The sequence below is a fragment of the Zonotrichia leucophrys genome, chromosome Z (assembly GCF_028769735.1).
Source record: "Zonotrichia leucophrys gambelii isolate GWCS_2022_RI chromosome Z, RI_Zleu_2.0, whole genome shotgun sequence".
In the NCBI taxonomy this organism is placed as follows: domain Eukaryota; kingdom Metazoa; phylum Chordata; class Aves; order Passeriformes; family Passerellidae; genus Zonotrichia; species Zonotrichia leucophrys.
Genome location: NC_088200.1, coordinates 26,077,132 through 26,090,388, shown reverse-complemented (window position 1 = coordinate 26,090,388; position 13,257 = coordinate 26,077,132). Strand labels below are relative to the sequence as shown.

The window sequence follows — 13,257 nt, the reverse complement described above, 5'->3', positions numbered from 1 at the left end:
CTGGGCCTCACTGAGTCGTTTTCCCATGCGTGGCCTTTCAGATTCATTCCACTGTTCATTTATATGAATTATTCCCTCTAAAGTGAAATTGTTGTCTCATCAGTGTCGTAACAGATGAGGCATCCTGCCTTTAAATGTGACAGCACCAGCTGTACCTGTGTACACCTTGTGTCGAGTATCTTTCCTTAGCTAAACTCAGAGGTTCTGTCTCTTAGTTTAGGCATGTCAGCTGTCCCTGTTCAGAGAACAGCTGCCACACTTGTCCTTTGCACTGGAGTTGATGCTGTTGAAGAACTAAGCATAGAATAAATGACTAAAGCTGAAAATCAGAGCATCTGCATTTTGGTGATGCTCAGAACAACTGGAGTTGTCAGACTGTCCCGCTTTTAACTTGCAGCAATCAAGTGTCACAATCAGCTTTGTGCAAGCTTTGGCTGCCAAAGCAGGATGGCAGGAGTGAGGACAAGCCTGTAATGCTCAGTGAATATAAGCAGATTTTGCTGCTGCTTGCATTCAGCTACTGGTAACTAGGGCTAAGGCAAGAACTTAAAACCACATGGGTTTTGGAATATGCTTAAATCTTTCTTTATTGGAATGCAGGTGGAGTCCAAGCAGTTCCAGAGTGGCAGAATCATGCAAGCAGTGGAAGGTGTCAGAAGGGTAACTGATGGTAGCCCAACCAGTCAGGCACGCACATACAGGGTTAAAGTACTGAATCCTGATTTGTCTTCTGGAATCGTGACAAGTTGGGAACTGCAGCCAACAACAGCTTTGATGTTTCTTGAAAGGAAATAAAATGCTTTCTAAAAATTAACTTGTTAAATTTGATGAGGAAGTTCAAAAGAATTTGCAATTGATTAGATTAGTCTGGTCTCTGCTTAAATTTAGTTTCTGCAACTGTCCCAGTTTGCAATGGTGAAGTGTTGAGCTTAGGTACAGCTTTCAGAAGTTAGCAGTTAGATGTCTGTGCAGAGAATCTCCCAAGTGGGTTAAGTGCAGTAGCATGGTGTTTATTAAAAGATCCCCTCCACTCATGATCTTTTCAGTCACTGGGTTCTTGCACTGGCTATACCAAGTATATGGAGAAAGGGTTAAACAAATGCACAAGAGCTCTGTTTTTGAGTGCTTCACTGTTAATTGACAAAAGCAAAGAAAATGAGGCATTTTTGGTTTATTCAAAAATTACAAAAGAACACTAAAGCTTAAGGATAAGTGAATAATCCCCTTTGTCAAATATGCTGAGCAAAAAGCCTGCAGTGCAATTTTATAAAATAGAACACAGCTTGGATGTGTGCTTAAAGCCACTGTAAGTAGTGATTCCGTTCCTTGAGTTGTCTTCTTTTGGATCTGGCTGGGACATGATAGGAACAGATTCAAGTGCCCTTTTCTTCTGTACTCTGTGCAACACAATTCTGTAGACCCCCGTTATGGAGCTGCGCGCGTCTCTTCCCCGGTTGTTCTGAATGTGCTGTTCTGTGATTCCAAGGTCTTCCAGAATATTTTTCACTTCAATTTCTTCTTCTTTTAGTGTACTGATGTCTGATAAATATTTTGGATCCAGTTTAAATGTCTGTAAAGGTTTGGGGAACTGTATTCCTTGCATCCATTCACTGTTCATAATCAGTTTGACAGAGTATCTCTTGGTTGGTACTGGCTGAAGGACTCCTTTTATCAGTTTCTGGCAGTTTTCTGAGAGGCAGGGAGGCAAAGTGTATGTCCCTTCAAGAATGCACTTTTTCAGTTTGCCTACTGTATCTGCCCGGAATGGCATGCTGCCTGTCATCATGAAGTATAAGAGGATTCCCAGTGCCCAAATGTCTACATAGATGCCAATATAGTTTTCATCTCGGAAGAGTTCAGGAGCAGCATAAGGAGGAGAGCCACAGAAAGTTTTTAAAGTTTCATCTCTTTTACTTATTGTGCTGAATCCAAAGTCTCCCACCTTAACACAGGTGTTACTGGCATAGAAGACATTTTCTGCTTTCAGGTCTCGGTGAATGATATTGTTGTCATGCTGTGGAAGAAGAGAAAAAGTTGGCATTGGTTTGTTCCCAGGAAAGTTCTCAATGGCTACCTCTAATTAATTTATTAGCCTGAAGGAGAAAGGGAGTTATCTTGGGCAAATTCTGAAACTCGTATTGCAATTATTAAAATTAAAATTATGACTCAAATCTAACTTAATTCTCCAAGGATAGAAAACCAATTGAGTAGGGAAAGGAGAAGGATGCTGGGATTTTTAAACACAGCACTCTCAACGTGTTAACTAATAGCAACTATTTTCATGAATGTGTGAGTGCAGTATGACTAGACAGATTCATGTGCAAAATCTGTATTTTTTTAGGGTTCATGGCACTTGCTTTTGCAGTTACTACATGCAACTTACAGATTTCAACATTTAGTTCACCGATTGAACATTGTCACAGATAAAAATAAGAAATCTGCCATCATTACATTCTGTGATCTAATGTCCTATGAGGAACTGGTGGTGGTAGGAGAAAAGGACCACAGAGTTGGGCTTCAGAGTACTTCATGTTCCTGGACAGCCAAGTTTAATAGTGTTCTAGTTTTAGAAATCTATAATACATACACTGTAATTACTACTTTTTTTCCCATTGGAAATGCCAGTACTCAAAATGAATTTGCTCTGCTTAGTGATGACGTACCTGCTTTGGTTAAGCAAGAGTTTAGCTTCATCTTTGGAATAACTAGAAGGAATGAATGAGCACTCTCTGCCTTATCCTTTGGAGTAACATCATACAGTATCTGGAGGCAATAAAGAAACTCTTTGGCATCCTATTTCAACTTTCATCACTAACAGCCAGGGATCCTCTGTCCTTGTGGACTGGCAGCAAGGAGAAAGGATTTATGTAGCCTGGATGTGATGGCTTAGCAAAAGTGAAATGTGCAGAAGTTTCTGTGTACAAATGAAGAGGTTGGCCAGCTTGAGAGTCTATGTTTAATTCTAATAAATAAATGTGTAATTTTGAAATGCAAATTCAATTCCTATAGCTGCAGGGTGCCTGTCCTTTGGATAAAACGTTGAAGCTAATCCACCACTTAAAGCACATACAATAATTTCATCAAAATAAATAAGAAATGCATGCTGTTTATGTAAGCCAGGAGTAGCGTGCGATGCAATCCCCAGACGTCTGACCTGGGATCACCCTTGTTTCTGACTTCGCCAGAAGCTGTTATGTGGCAAGGAGGACAGGAGCCACCGGAGGGCACCCTGAGCCAGTTTTAACGAATGCTGCTTCTCAGACTTGTAGGACAGCTCTCCGTGTTTTTATTTTTTTTTTGAAGTAGCTGTAATTACTCTGCAAGATTTAGAGATGTACCGGAGTACTTAATTGCTCCTTTTCTGCCTTGACAAGATGCTTTCAGTTCTACACAAACAGCATCATCTTCAATGTATATATTGAAGACCCGGCAAGAAGTGACTGGTTGGGCGTTAACCTCACAGACTTGCATCGAAGTCAGGAACAGGAATTGACTGTGCTTAAGTGACAGATTCACACATTCATTAATGAGCAAGTCGGATGTTTGCAACACCTAACCAGCCTCTCTGGAAGCGGAAGAGCGACTGATCCTTTGTTTTGAAACAGGGAGGGAAGAAACGAAGCTTTGTTCACTGATGCCCACAGCACATTAAAGCAAACAGAACACTAGTGCTAGAAGGGTGATTCCACCCACCAGGTGTTCCCAGTCTCCTCCCAAAAGCTGCCAACAGAGAGGCAGTAACTTGAGGTGGATATGAAAACTCTCAGATACCTTTAACAGCTCTTCTATAGCTGTTAGCTGTTTTGCTTTTTAATAATGTGGGCCTGAAATTTCAGGTAAATCTACTGTTGAAATTCAAAAGAAATATCCACAAAATGAGCTCAGAGTAAAGAGAGGCAGCATGCCTGTGTAAGAGCAACTTACCATGTGCTTCACAGCAGACACAATCTGGGAGAAGATTATTTTACACTCTGTTTCTAGCAGCTTTCCTTCTGTACTGATTTTAGTGAAGAGCTCCCCACCTCCTGCATACTCCATCACCAGGTGCAGTTTTGAGAGTGTCTCCACCACTTCATACAGCCTGATGATATTTGGGTGGTGCAGCTTTTCCATGCTGGATATCTCACGAGACAGCAAACGTTGAGTCTTCCGGTCTAGCTTTGTCTTGTCCAAAATCTTAATTGCAACTTTCTCTGAGAAGAAAAATAGTTTTTCCATGTTGTTAATGCAACAGATACAAAATGGTAATACCATTGACATACAATGATGCTTGGTTGTAGAAATGCAATAAAATTTCACCTCATCAGTATAAACTAAGCTGCAGGGGCCTACTAAGCCCTGCAGTCTCTCACACAAGCCCTGCCCCTTTCTGTCTACAACAACCTACTCAGTGCTGGGGTAACTGAAGGCTGGTAGAGTACTCCAAGGGCTGATCAAATCATCTGCTGCCTTGATGTGTGTTGCTGTGACAGGCTTATATGTGTCTGAAGGTACAGCATCTGCTTTTGGTGTTCACTGCTGGTAGAGAGTCTGTGCTTTTGTTGCTAGCTCAGAGCTCCTCAGATGAGCCAGGTACTTGGAGACTAATGGAAGTGTGAAATCCGTGTGCTCCGCTTCCGACCAGGCAGAAAAATTTGTGAGGAATTTAGAGGCTTTGGCTATTTATTCTGAGCAGCGAAGTCAAGTAAGTCGCAGGGATCCTGTAAGACAGCAAATCTAGCTGGCATATAGTGTTCTGGTAACGCAAAGCTGCGTTAAGTACTACATGTCTCTGAAAGCCTACACAGAGAAGCCAAAGCAAAACATATATATCTGCAGCTGCATCACATCAGGGTAGCTCAGAGCAATATGAATAGGTAAATCACAGTTACCCTTATGTTCCTGTTTTAGTCTGTAGGTTACAGCTTTTGTCTTTACTCTTCTGAACACAGCCGGTATTTGAAGGATTTGTCTGGTTAAAACAGGTTTATGGTGGCTTTGTATAACTTGTCAGGACAGCAAAATTAAAATGGATCATAGCAATAAAAACAACTATTTTTTCCCAGGAAGAAGGGATTCTTGGTTGTTCAGTTTTGGCTTTTTTTCCCCCTCAAGACTATCTCAGTCAAACAATCACACATTTCTTAATAATTTATCACTTTTAATAAATCTTTCAGAAAAAAACTTCACCTTGGTCTCTAGTAAATGGGAATAAATTAGGAAAAATGGTATTGTTCACTTGTTGCTGTAAGAAAAGAGAGAAAAGGCTATTGCGTTTTTACACACATTCAGGTATAAAACCATTCAAGTTTTTACCGAATAGTATCAGGTTTTAACTCAAGTTTAGTATTTCAACATATATAAAGGAATGTTAAGGATACTTATGCATGTGTCTGTACAGATCAAGAAAACTCCATATTTGGTATATTTACATTTTTTAGTGTGATACATAAATCAATTGATCTCCCTACTGAAGTGCAGTAGATGCTTGAAGCACATGTGATTCTTGTGGTGGAAGGTGCTGAATTATACCTTGATGTGCCTGTTTTTAGGAGTCTGTGCTGAGTACAGGGCAGTTATCCTGGCCACACTGCTTCTCTCAGAGCTGAGGCAGAGCCCCTCAGGGAAGCAGCTACCTCCTGTGTGGAGCTGGGTGAACCAGGAGGAAATGCAGCTACTGACAGTGACTGCTGACCTAGTGAAAGACCCTCATAGCACACTGATCTCCCAAACCTAGAGGAAGGAGCATCAGCTTGCAGTAGGTTATTTTATATTATAGTAGGTTATATTTATATTATAGTTTGCACAACTAAATGCTTACAACGTTTAGAGTCTTAACCATGCACAGTGGAGACATTTGGGCTTTTAAAATAAAATCTTCTAGGTTCATTTTTCCCCCTGTCCTTTTGCTCTACTTTTCCTCCTAGTAAGTTTTCCTGCTACATTTTAAAAGGGAAGAGGAGAGGAAAAAAAGATTTTGAACTGAAGAGCTTGATCCTACTGCAACACCACCATAAATCAGGACAAACTCCTTTAAATCTACATCGTTGCAGCTGCAAATGCATTCCATGCAAAGAAACCTGACACCTTCCTTTTATTCTCTAAACTCTTCCTTTCTGCTTTCAAAGAATGCCTCTATTATTCTTGCTTAGCAGCTGTGCTGAACAGGACATTTTTAGCAGGCAGCTTATTTACCAAAATAATTACAAAAAGAGTTGGAAGAGATTTTGATTGACTATATGCAGTGTATGAGGTTTGAAAAGTGCTAGACGAAATCTGAGTAATAAAAACTAGGAAAAAGTTGGGAAATACCAATTTCAGGAAGAAATAGTGTATGATGTGATGGCAGAAGGAAAAAATACACAAACAAAACCAAGTTAAAATTGCTTTTAAAAAAAGGCAAAGTGGGTGCCTGGACATTCTTGCTTTTGCAATTTGTGTCACATTAGACTGACTTCTTACTAGCTATACATTTTGTATGCCTGTAATTGCTTCCATTCAGCTGTGATCTCACACTTCCTTTGTCAGATGGAAGGCATGTAAAATAAAAGTTATACAGGGCTTAGGAATTTAACGGTCCTTAGCAAGAAAATGCCATGAATTTCTGGAGCAAATCTCTGCCAAAATTCAGGTTAATATAGTGGGCAAAGCCCCTGAATAACACAATATATACAGAAACATAAATCAGAAAAGACCTCTAAGATCCTAAGTGTCAGGCCCGCCACTAAACATTGTCCCTAAATGACACATCTACACGTCTTTTAAGTATCTACAGGGATCCATTCCAAGGTCTGACCACCCCTGTGGTACAGAAATTTTTGCTGATGTCCAGCCTAAACATCAACCTTTCCTGGTTCAACAAGGTACAATTGAAATAGCTGAGAACAGGGAGTGGTGCTGAATGGAGTTATATCCATCTGTGGCTAGTCACCATTAGAGTTCCACAGGGCTCAGTACCGAGGACAGCCCTGATTAATGTCACTCAGTTTGCAGGTGAGTGACACCTCTCCTGGTACAATTTGAGGCTATTTCCTCTTACTCTGTCCCTTGTTACCTGGGAGAGAAGAGGCCAACCCCACCTGGCCACAGCCTCCTGTCAGGCAGTTGTGGAGAGTGATACGGTCACCCTGAGCCTCCTTTTCTCCAGGACAAACACCCCCAGCTCCCTCAGCTGCTCCTCACAGCACTTGTGCCCCAGACCCTGCCCCAGCTCCATTGCCCTTCTCTGGACTCTCTCCAGCCCCTCAGGGCCTTTCCTGCAGTGAGGGCCCAGCCCTGGGCACAGCACTGGAGGTGCGGCCTCAGCAGGGCCCAGCACAGGGGGACAATCCCTGCCCTGGCCCTGCTGGCCATAGCATTGCTGATCCAGGTCAGGATGCCATTGGCCTTCTTGGCCCCCTGGGCACAGCCTGGCTCATGTTCAGCTGCTCTCACCAGCACCCCCAGCTCCTTTCCAGCCACTCTGCCCCAGCCTGTGGAGCTGCCTGGGGTTGTTGTGACCCAAGGGCAGGGCCTGGCACTGGGCCTTGTTGAACCTCACTCCACTGGCCTCAGCCATGATCCAGCCTGCCCAGATCCCTCTGCAGAGCCTTCCTGCCCTCCAGCAGAACAACACTCCCACCTAATGTGCTGCCACCTGCAAACTGAGTGACATTAATCAGGGCTGTCCCCAATACTGAGCCTTGTGGAACTCTGCTGGTGACTAGCTCCAGATGGATAGCTCCATTCAGCACCCTCCCTGTTTCCAGCTAGCCATACAGCTTTTTATCCAGTGAAAAGTGCACCTGTCCAAGCCATGGGACATGGCATCCACATCATAGCACTAAAGATTTTTCTGTGTTTTCTAAACACCAAGACAACCCTTGTGAGGGAAACAAGGCTCACCATCCAGTATGACCCTGAAGTTTTTTCATCTCTCTCTCTCTCTAGAAATCATGTGTCCTGCTACAACAGATCACAAAGGCAAGAGAAAAACATATGTAATTTTTACAAAGGCTCATCTTTGTAAAAAACCAAAACTGTTTCCTCTTTTGATATAGGACGATACAGGAGAGAGACCATATTAAAACTGGCAGTAACTGAAGAGCTGAACAGCCCTTGGACACATACACCACCTTCTTCTACAGAGACCAAACCAGCATTAATGATGAAGCCTTTTATTTATATAACCAGATTAAAAAAAAAAAAAAAGACTAGAACTCATTAACACTGTGCAGAAACATAATTTCACACATATAAACTCATGGGCAGAATGAGTCAGAAAACATTTATCTTTCATTCTTCCTTCCTCATGAGAGTTGCAAACTTAACATCAATAATCAACTCCCTTTCTCCCTTTTAACCAAAAAGTTATAGACAAACAAAAGAAAAATAATTTGAGAGATTTCTGTTGAAAAATAACCTCTTCCAGAAAAAGAAAAAGTACAGTTTTGGTTTTGGTATTTAGCTTACTATATTCACTGAAATTCAAAAATTTTCAATCAGCTCTGTTTAGATACTAAAAGAACCTGTTTCATAAGTAAGTTCAGCAAAGGGTTAATCCAGATCAAATGTCTAACTGCCTTTCATTAGCATTCCTTATGTTCCCAGTACAGGAGCAGCATTTTTTCCAACAGTAAGCACAAAACAGTTACCTCGGGAAGAAAAAGAAATATCACAGAAGAGGAAACAATTTGTGAACCAAGTAGAAAAGAGATGCTTTCCTGAAACAAGAATAACCAAAAACTCAAAACCCAGTTAAAGCAACCCTTGGGTGTTGACAGGCTTAAATGTGAAAAATTAAGTACCATCGGTTCTCCACTTAGATTCCCACTGCCCCCGAGGGATAATTGTGACCTTTCATCCCTCTCAGATCTGGGCTGAAAAAAAATAACAATAGATAACACAGTTTTGGGGCACATCTCGTTCTCTCACCTGTAAGACGATGAAGGGAAGGAGAGTCAATCAAACTGAAAAGCAAAGACTCTCAGAAGAAAAGCAAGATAGTAATGTACAAAGATACAGAGAAAACTAGCCACTCTGACAGAAAACAACAATTTCTATTATTGTCAGACAAAGGCAGAAGATGTAACAGGACAGCTGATGACAAGTTCTTAGTTATACCTATGACTGAAGTGTCCACTGCAGTTACCTAGCCCTTCCAGTCCTTCCTAGAAGCAGTAGATAGTGGATATTGTTTTAGACAGCAGCTAAAACAATAAAACTAACAGACAATTCAACACAAACACCAGTTTGGTGATACCAGAGCTTGTTCCCCTGCACCTGTTCCTCCCACACCTATAGCTCCCTTCCTAGCTTTTTACAGAAAAGAGCCATCAGCAAATGAGTCAGTTAAGTGGGCATTTCTCACGAAAATTACCATGGCCAAATAAAATATTTTGTCCATACTAGTAAAATTTGTGATGAAACAAAGGAAGCCTTGCTGCCTCTGGCTGCAGGCAGGAGCATACCTAACCTGCTATCCTGGGCATTCATCACCTGCATCCCTGCAGGCCAGGAGCTGGGGCAAGGAAGAGGGTGGATGGACAGGGAAGGTTACAGAAGGGGTAGCCCAATACCACACTTCAAAGTGTGGAGTGTCTGAGCCACAGCATGTGTTAAACTCCATGAAGTGCAGCGACGAACTCCACCTGTAACAGCTGCCATGTAGAGAAAACCTTTCTGGTTTCTTTAAAGCAGAATCCAGCCCTGAGGATTTATGTGTGACCCTGTCTATAGATTAACTCAAAAATGTTAAAAACAGACACACATATACACACAGACACACACACAAACTCTATATGTGTATTTCAGGTTCATAGAGCCTCTTTCTTCCCATAGGAAGCCATTTATATAGGTCACTCAGCATGCAATGGCGCCTACCTTTGGTTAGGGAATGAATTCCAAGCTTCACTTGTGAGAAATTCCCACTTCCTATTTCTCCTCTGACTCGATAGAAGGCAATTCTCTTTCCCAGTGTTAATTCTTTCACCACCTTTTCATTATGAGACATATCCTGCATCAGTTTCTCAAATGGGGTCAGTCTGTGCTGTTTGCCCTCTTCATCTCCTTCGTGGCACTCTGGGCGCCCATCATCATCTCTGCTGTCCTCGTGATGCCACCTGGAACAGCGGTATTTTCCAAGACTTCCTTCATTCACATATCCTGTTGTCATAGTCTACAGGGTGATCACTTCCCCATTTAACAAGATGTCCTGAGAAGTTTAAATGAAGTAATTCTATATCAATATGCAAGCCCTGCACATTATGGACACTGCAGCAAATGCAGAAAAAAAAAAAAAAAAGAAGAAAAAAAAAAAAGAAAAGAAAAAAAAAGAAAAGAAAAGAAAGAAAGAAAAAAAGCAGCTTACAGAAAATCCAAAGATTAGTTTGGAAATTTGTTCAAAAACAAATCTGGCACATCTACATATTGCATGTCCTGTTCAAAATCAGAGCTAAAACATCCATTCCTCACTAACAGAGTTAGTGTCTGAGGATCTTCAGCTGCAAGGTAAAAGAGGCTTTGCAATTAAAACTGCAAACTTTGTGCAAGAAAGTGGCAAGGTGCTCTCTGTCTATGCAGCACATTTGACACATGCAAAATATGTGACACAAATATTCAGATTTTAGCTTGATCCTTTGAGAACTAACTTGATAGATAAAGGTCAAACAGAAAGCTGATTAACTGCTCCGAATAAATCCAGAAACTTCTAGCTAATTCTGAATAGCTGACCTTAAGAGCGTCGTTCTCCTTGATTCTGGTAAAAGTCCAAAAGCTGACTGTAGGGACTGCCTTTGATTCATTCTTCAGTCTGTGAGCTTGTCACTGTACCTTGGAAATATCACTGTGTGTGGAAGCCTTGCTGTAAAAAGTACGCTGCCCCTCTGTTTCTTTCCCATGGCGTGTTCAACAAAGCAACTGATTCTGGAAGATGACAGGAAAAGCATAATCTGTGCACCAGGCAAAAGAAATGCTGCGCCTCAGTATCCCTGCAGTCACATGGCAGGACAATACAGGATTAAGTAACTGCAATGTCACGTTAACCCTCCTTTATTTAGATGAGCTTTCTTTAACGCCTTGAGCCTTCTCAAAATTTTGCCAGACGCGTGGTGTTCCTGAGCAGACAGATGAAGAAAGTAATTAAAACCTTTACATAACAGCTTCACTGAATGACAGCATGACCTGTACCATTTCACCAGTTTAACTCTGGCAGCACAGACACAGAAGTACTTACCCTAAATACACAAGCAACCACTTACCTTTAAAACAGCACACCAATTTTTTCTTCTTTACCTTTGTCTTTTAATCTTGAAAGCCAGGAGTTGATCAGCAAGTGCTGATCCTGCAGCTGCATGCCTGAGGGTAGTGAGCTGGGCAGGAGAGCTGAGACAGCTCAGGCAGTGGCAGCACTCACCTCCCCTGCTCCCAGCCTGCAGCACACACGACTGCCAGGACAGATGCACCAGACTGAGGGGGAGTCAATCAGACCAGTAACTCACTGCCTGAAGCTTAGCTAGACAGTCACCTAAGGTGCCACACTAGCAGAGGGCATGTGGCATTTGCTAGGTGGAGCTGCCCTCTAAACCCCACAATCTCCTTCGTAAGCAAGAGGAAGAGAGGTCAGAGGCACGACCTAAATGCAAAGAAAAAGCAGCTGGTGATGGTTTCATTAAATGGGAACTTGAGTGGAACAGAGGCACTCATCAGCTCCTACAGAGAAGCCAAGGTGACTGACCTATGCTCTGGGACACTGCTCCCTGCCTTGAGACACACTGAAGAAATTTTGAAAGTCACTTTACCTCTCTGTGCTGTAGCCACGTTGCAGGCAGACAAACCTGCTCCAGGGTGAGGCAGAAAGCTGGCTTTCCCTCAGAGTCTGTGACTCCCTCTGTCACTTCTCTGAACCAGGGACACTTCTTACTGTGTGTGCTGCAAACTTAATGGCTGATGCAGTTTGTAACTGGAAGAGAGGGAGAATTTACTACTTCCATAATGCCTTTGTTAACTCTTTTTGGCTTACTCATTTTTGAAGGAAAGAGCCCTTTTCATTGTTGACAGAAACTAAAAATAATAAACACATAATTATATTATTTTCTGGAGCTAAATAGAGTGAAACCCCTGACAAACACTATATGTGTGCATACAGCTAATGGCTAGATCCTGATACTGTTACTAGGGAAGAGACCAAGTGACAAATAAGAAAATCCTTCAGTATTCTCTCACCAAACCACTCTTTCTTAGCACCAAATATTCTCCCTAATTTTATTATTTTATACCTTGGAAGAAAAAAATCTGTGTGGAAGGACACCCCACCCCCACGCAAACAGAAAAACCCAAACCCCACACCTTACACTCCGTTTTTCCTCCATTTGGGAAAAGGACAATTTCTTTCAGGAGTGTCAGAATTCTGACCCACAGGTTTTCTGCTTTAACGTGTTTCACATCACAATTGTAAAAGCATTCTAGGTAATAAAAAACTGTTTATATGAAACTTGACTGTATTTCACAGTTTTAACGGTGGGTGACACTCTAACAGAGCAGGGCTTTTGGAAGTCACTTGTGTGCTGTACAGTTCCACAGCAATTCAGGGGCAGAATTCTGGCCCCATTCTGCCCTTTGATCTTGAGAACAGCAGCACAGGTTGTGCATGCAGAAAGTCTGGAAACCTCCATGAGCAGTGTCAGGCATGCCATGTACAAACTCTATTATTTAATCAAGTTTCTATAGTTGAGTGGTAACATCCTCACCACCAAAGAATAGCTGTAACTTACGGTTATAACCTCCCGAGTGGCAGGTATGGACAATTTTGCTCCTGCAAAAGAAGAAACACAGAACTACCACCATCTTCTGCAAAAATGATCAGTGCCCTTGCAGTTAACTGGCTGTACAGAAAAGGCTGACTGTGCAACAAGAAGGGTTTCCTTCAAACAGACTTGTGTAGACAAGCCCCTCCTGAATACATTCCATTAAGGCACAGAAGGCAGCTAGCCCAGTTGATGTGGATCACAGAGACAAACCACATGGGAATGCCACAACCTTGTGGGGACAGAGGAGCCAAGAGAAAGGCAAAACTGCACTGAGGCATCAGCACATGGCTCTTCCTGAATTTGCTCCTGCAGAATTTCTCCTGGGGCTCAACATGCTGTTTTTCAGAGCACTGCCTATCATTAATCTCCCTTTCAGGCTTGACATGTAACTGCCAACCCTGCAACCTCCTGGCACTTGGCCAGCTGGCTAGGTTTTCCCTGTCTTCTGAGATGAGCTATCTCAGTATTCCTGGTGTTAGCAGTATATATACCA

At 42.2% G+C, this 13,257-nt stretch overlaps 1 protein-coding gene across 3 annotated transcripts; it reads right to left on the bottom strand.

The window, feature by feature from the left end:
- Positions 1-464: 464 nt before the first annotated feature.
- On the bottom strand, positions 465-11,488 carry NIM1K (NIM1 serine/threonine protein kinase). 3 transcript variants are annotated; one of them, XM_064735630.1, is made up of 5 exons: positions 11,217-11,488; positions 10,690-11,072; positions 9,841-10,079; positions 3,925-4,193; positions 465-2,014 (listed from the first exon to the last, which is right to left on the bottom strand). In XM_064735630.1, exons 2-5 carry the CDS (start codon positions 10,758-10,760, stop codon positions 1,265-1,267), a joined length of 1,329 nt encoding a protein of 442 aa, XP_064591700.1. In that variant the 5' UTR covers positions 10,761-11,072; positions 11,217-11,488; the 3' UTR covers positions 465-1,264. The 3 variants fall into 3 exon arrangements, with proteins under 3 accessions (XP_064591700.1, XP_064591702.1, XP_064591701.1); XM_064735632.1 differs by having other exon boundaries at positions 467-2,014; positions 9,841-10,230; XM_064735631.1 differs by having other exon boundaries at positions 467-2,014; positions 9,841-10,171.
- Positions 11,489-13,257: the final 1,769 nt, after the last annotated feature.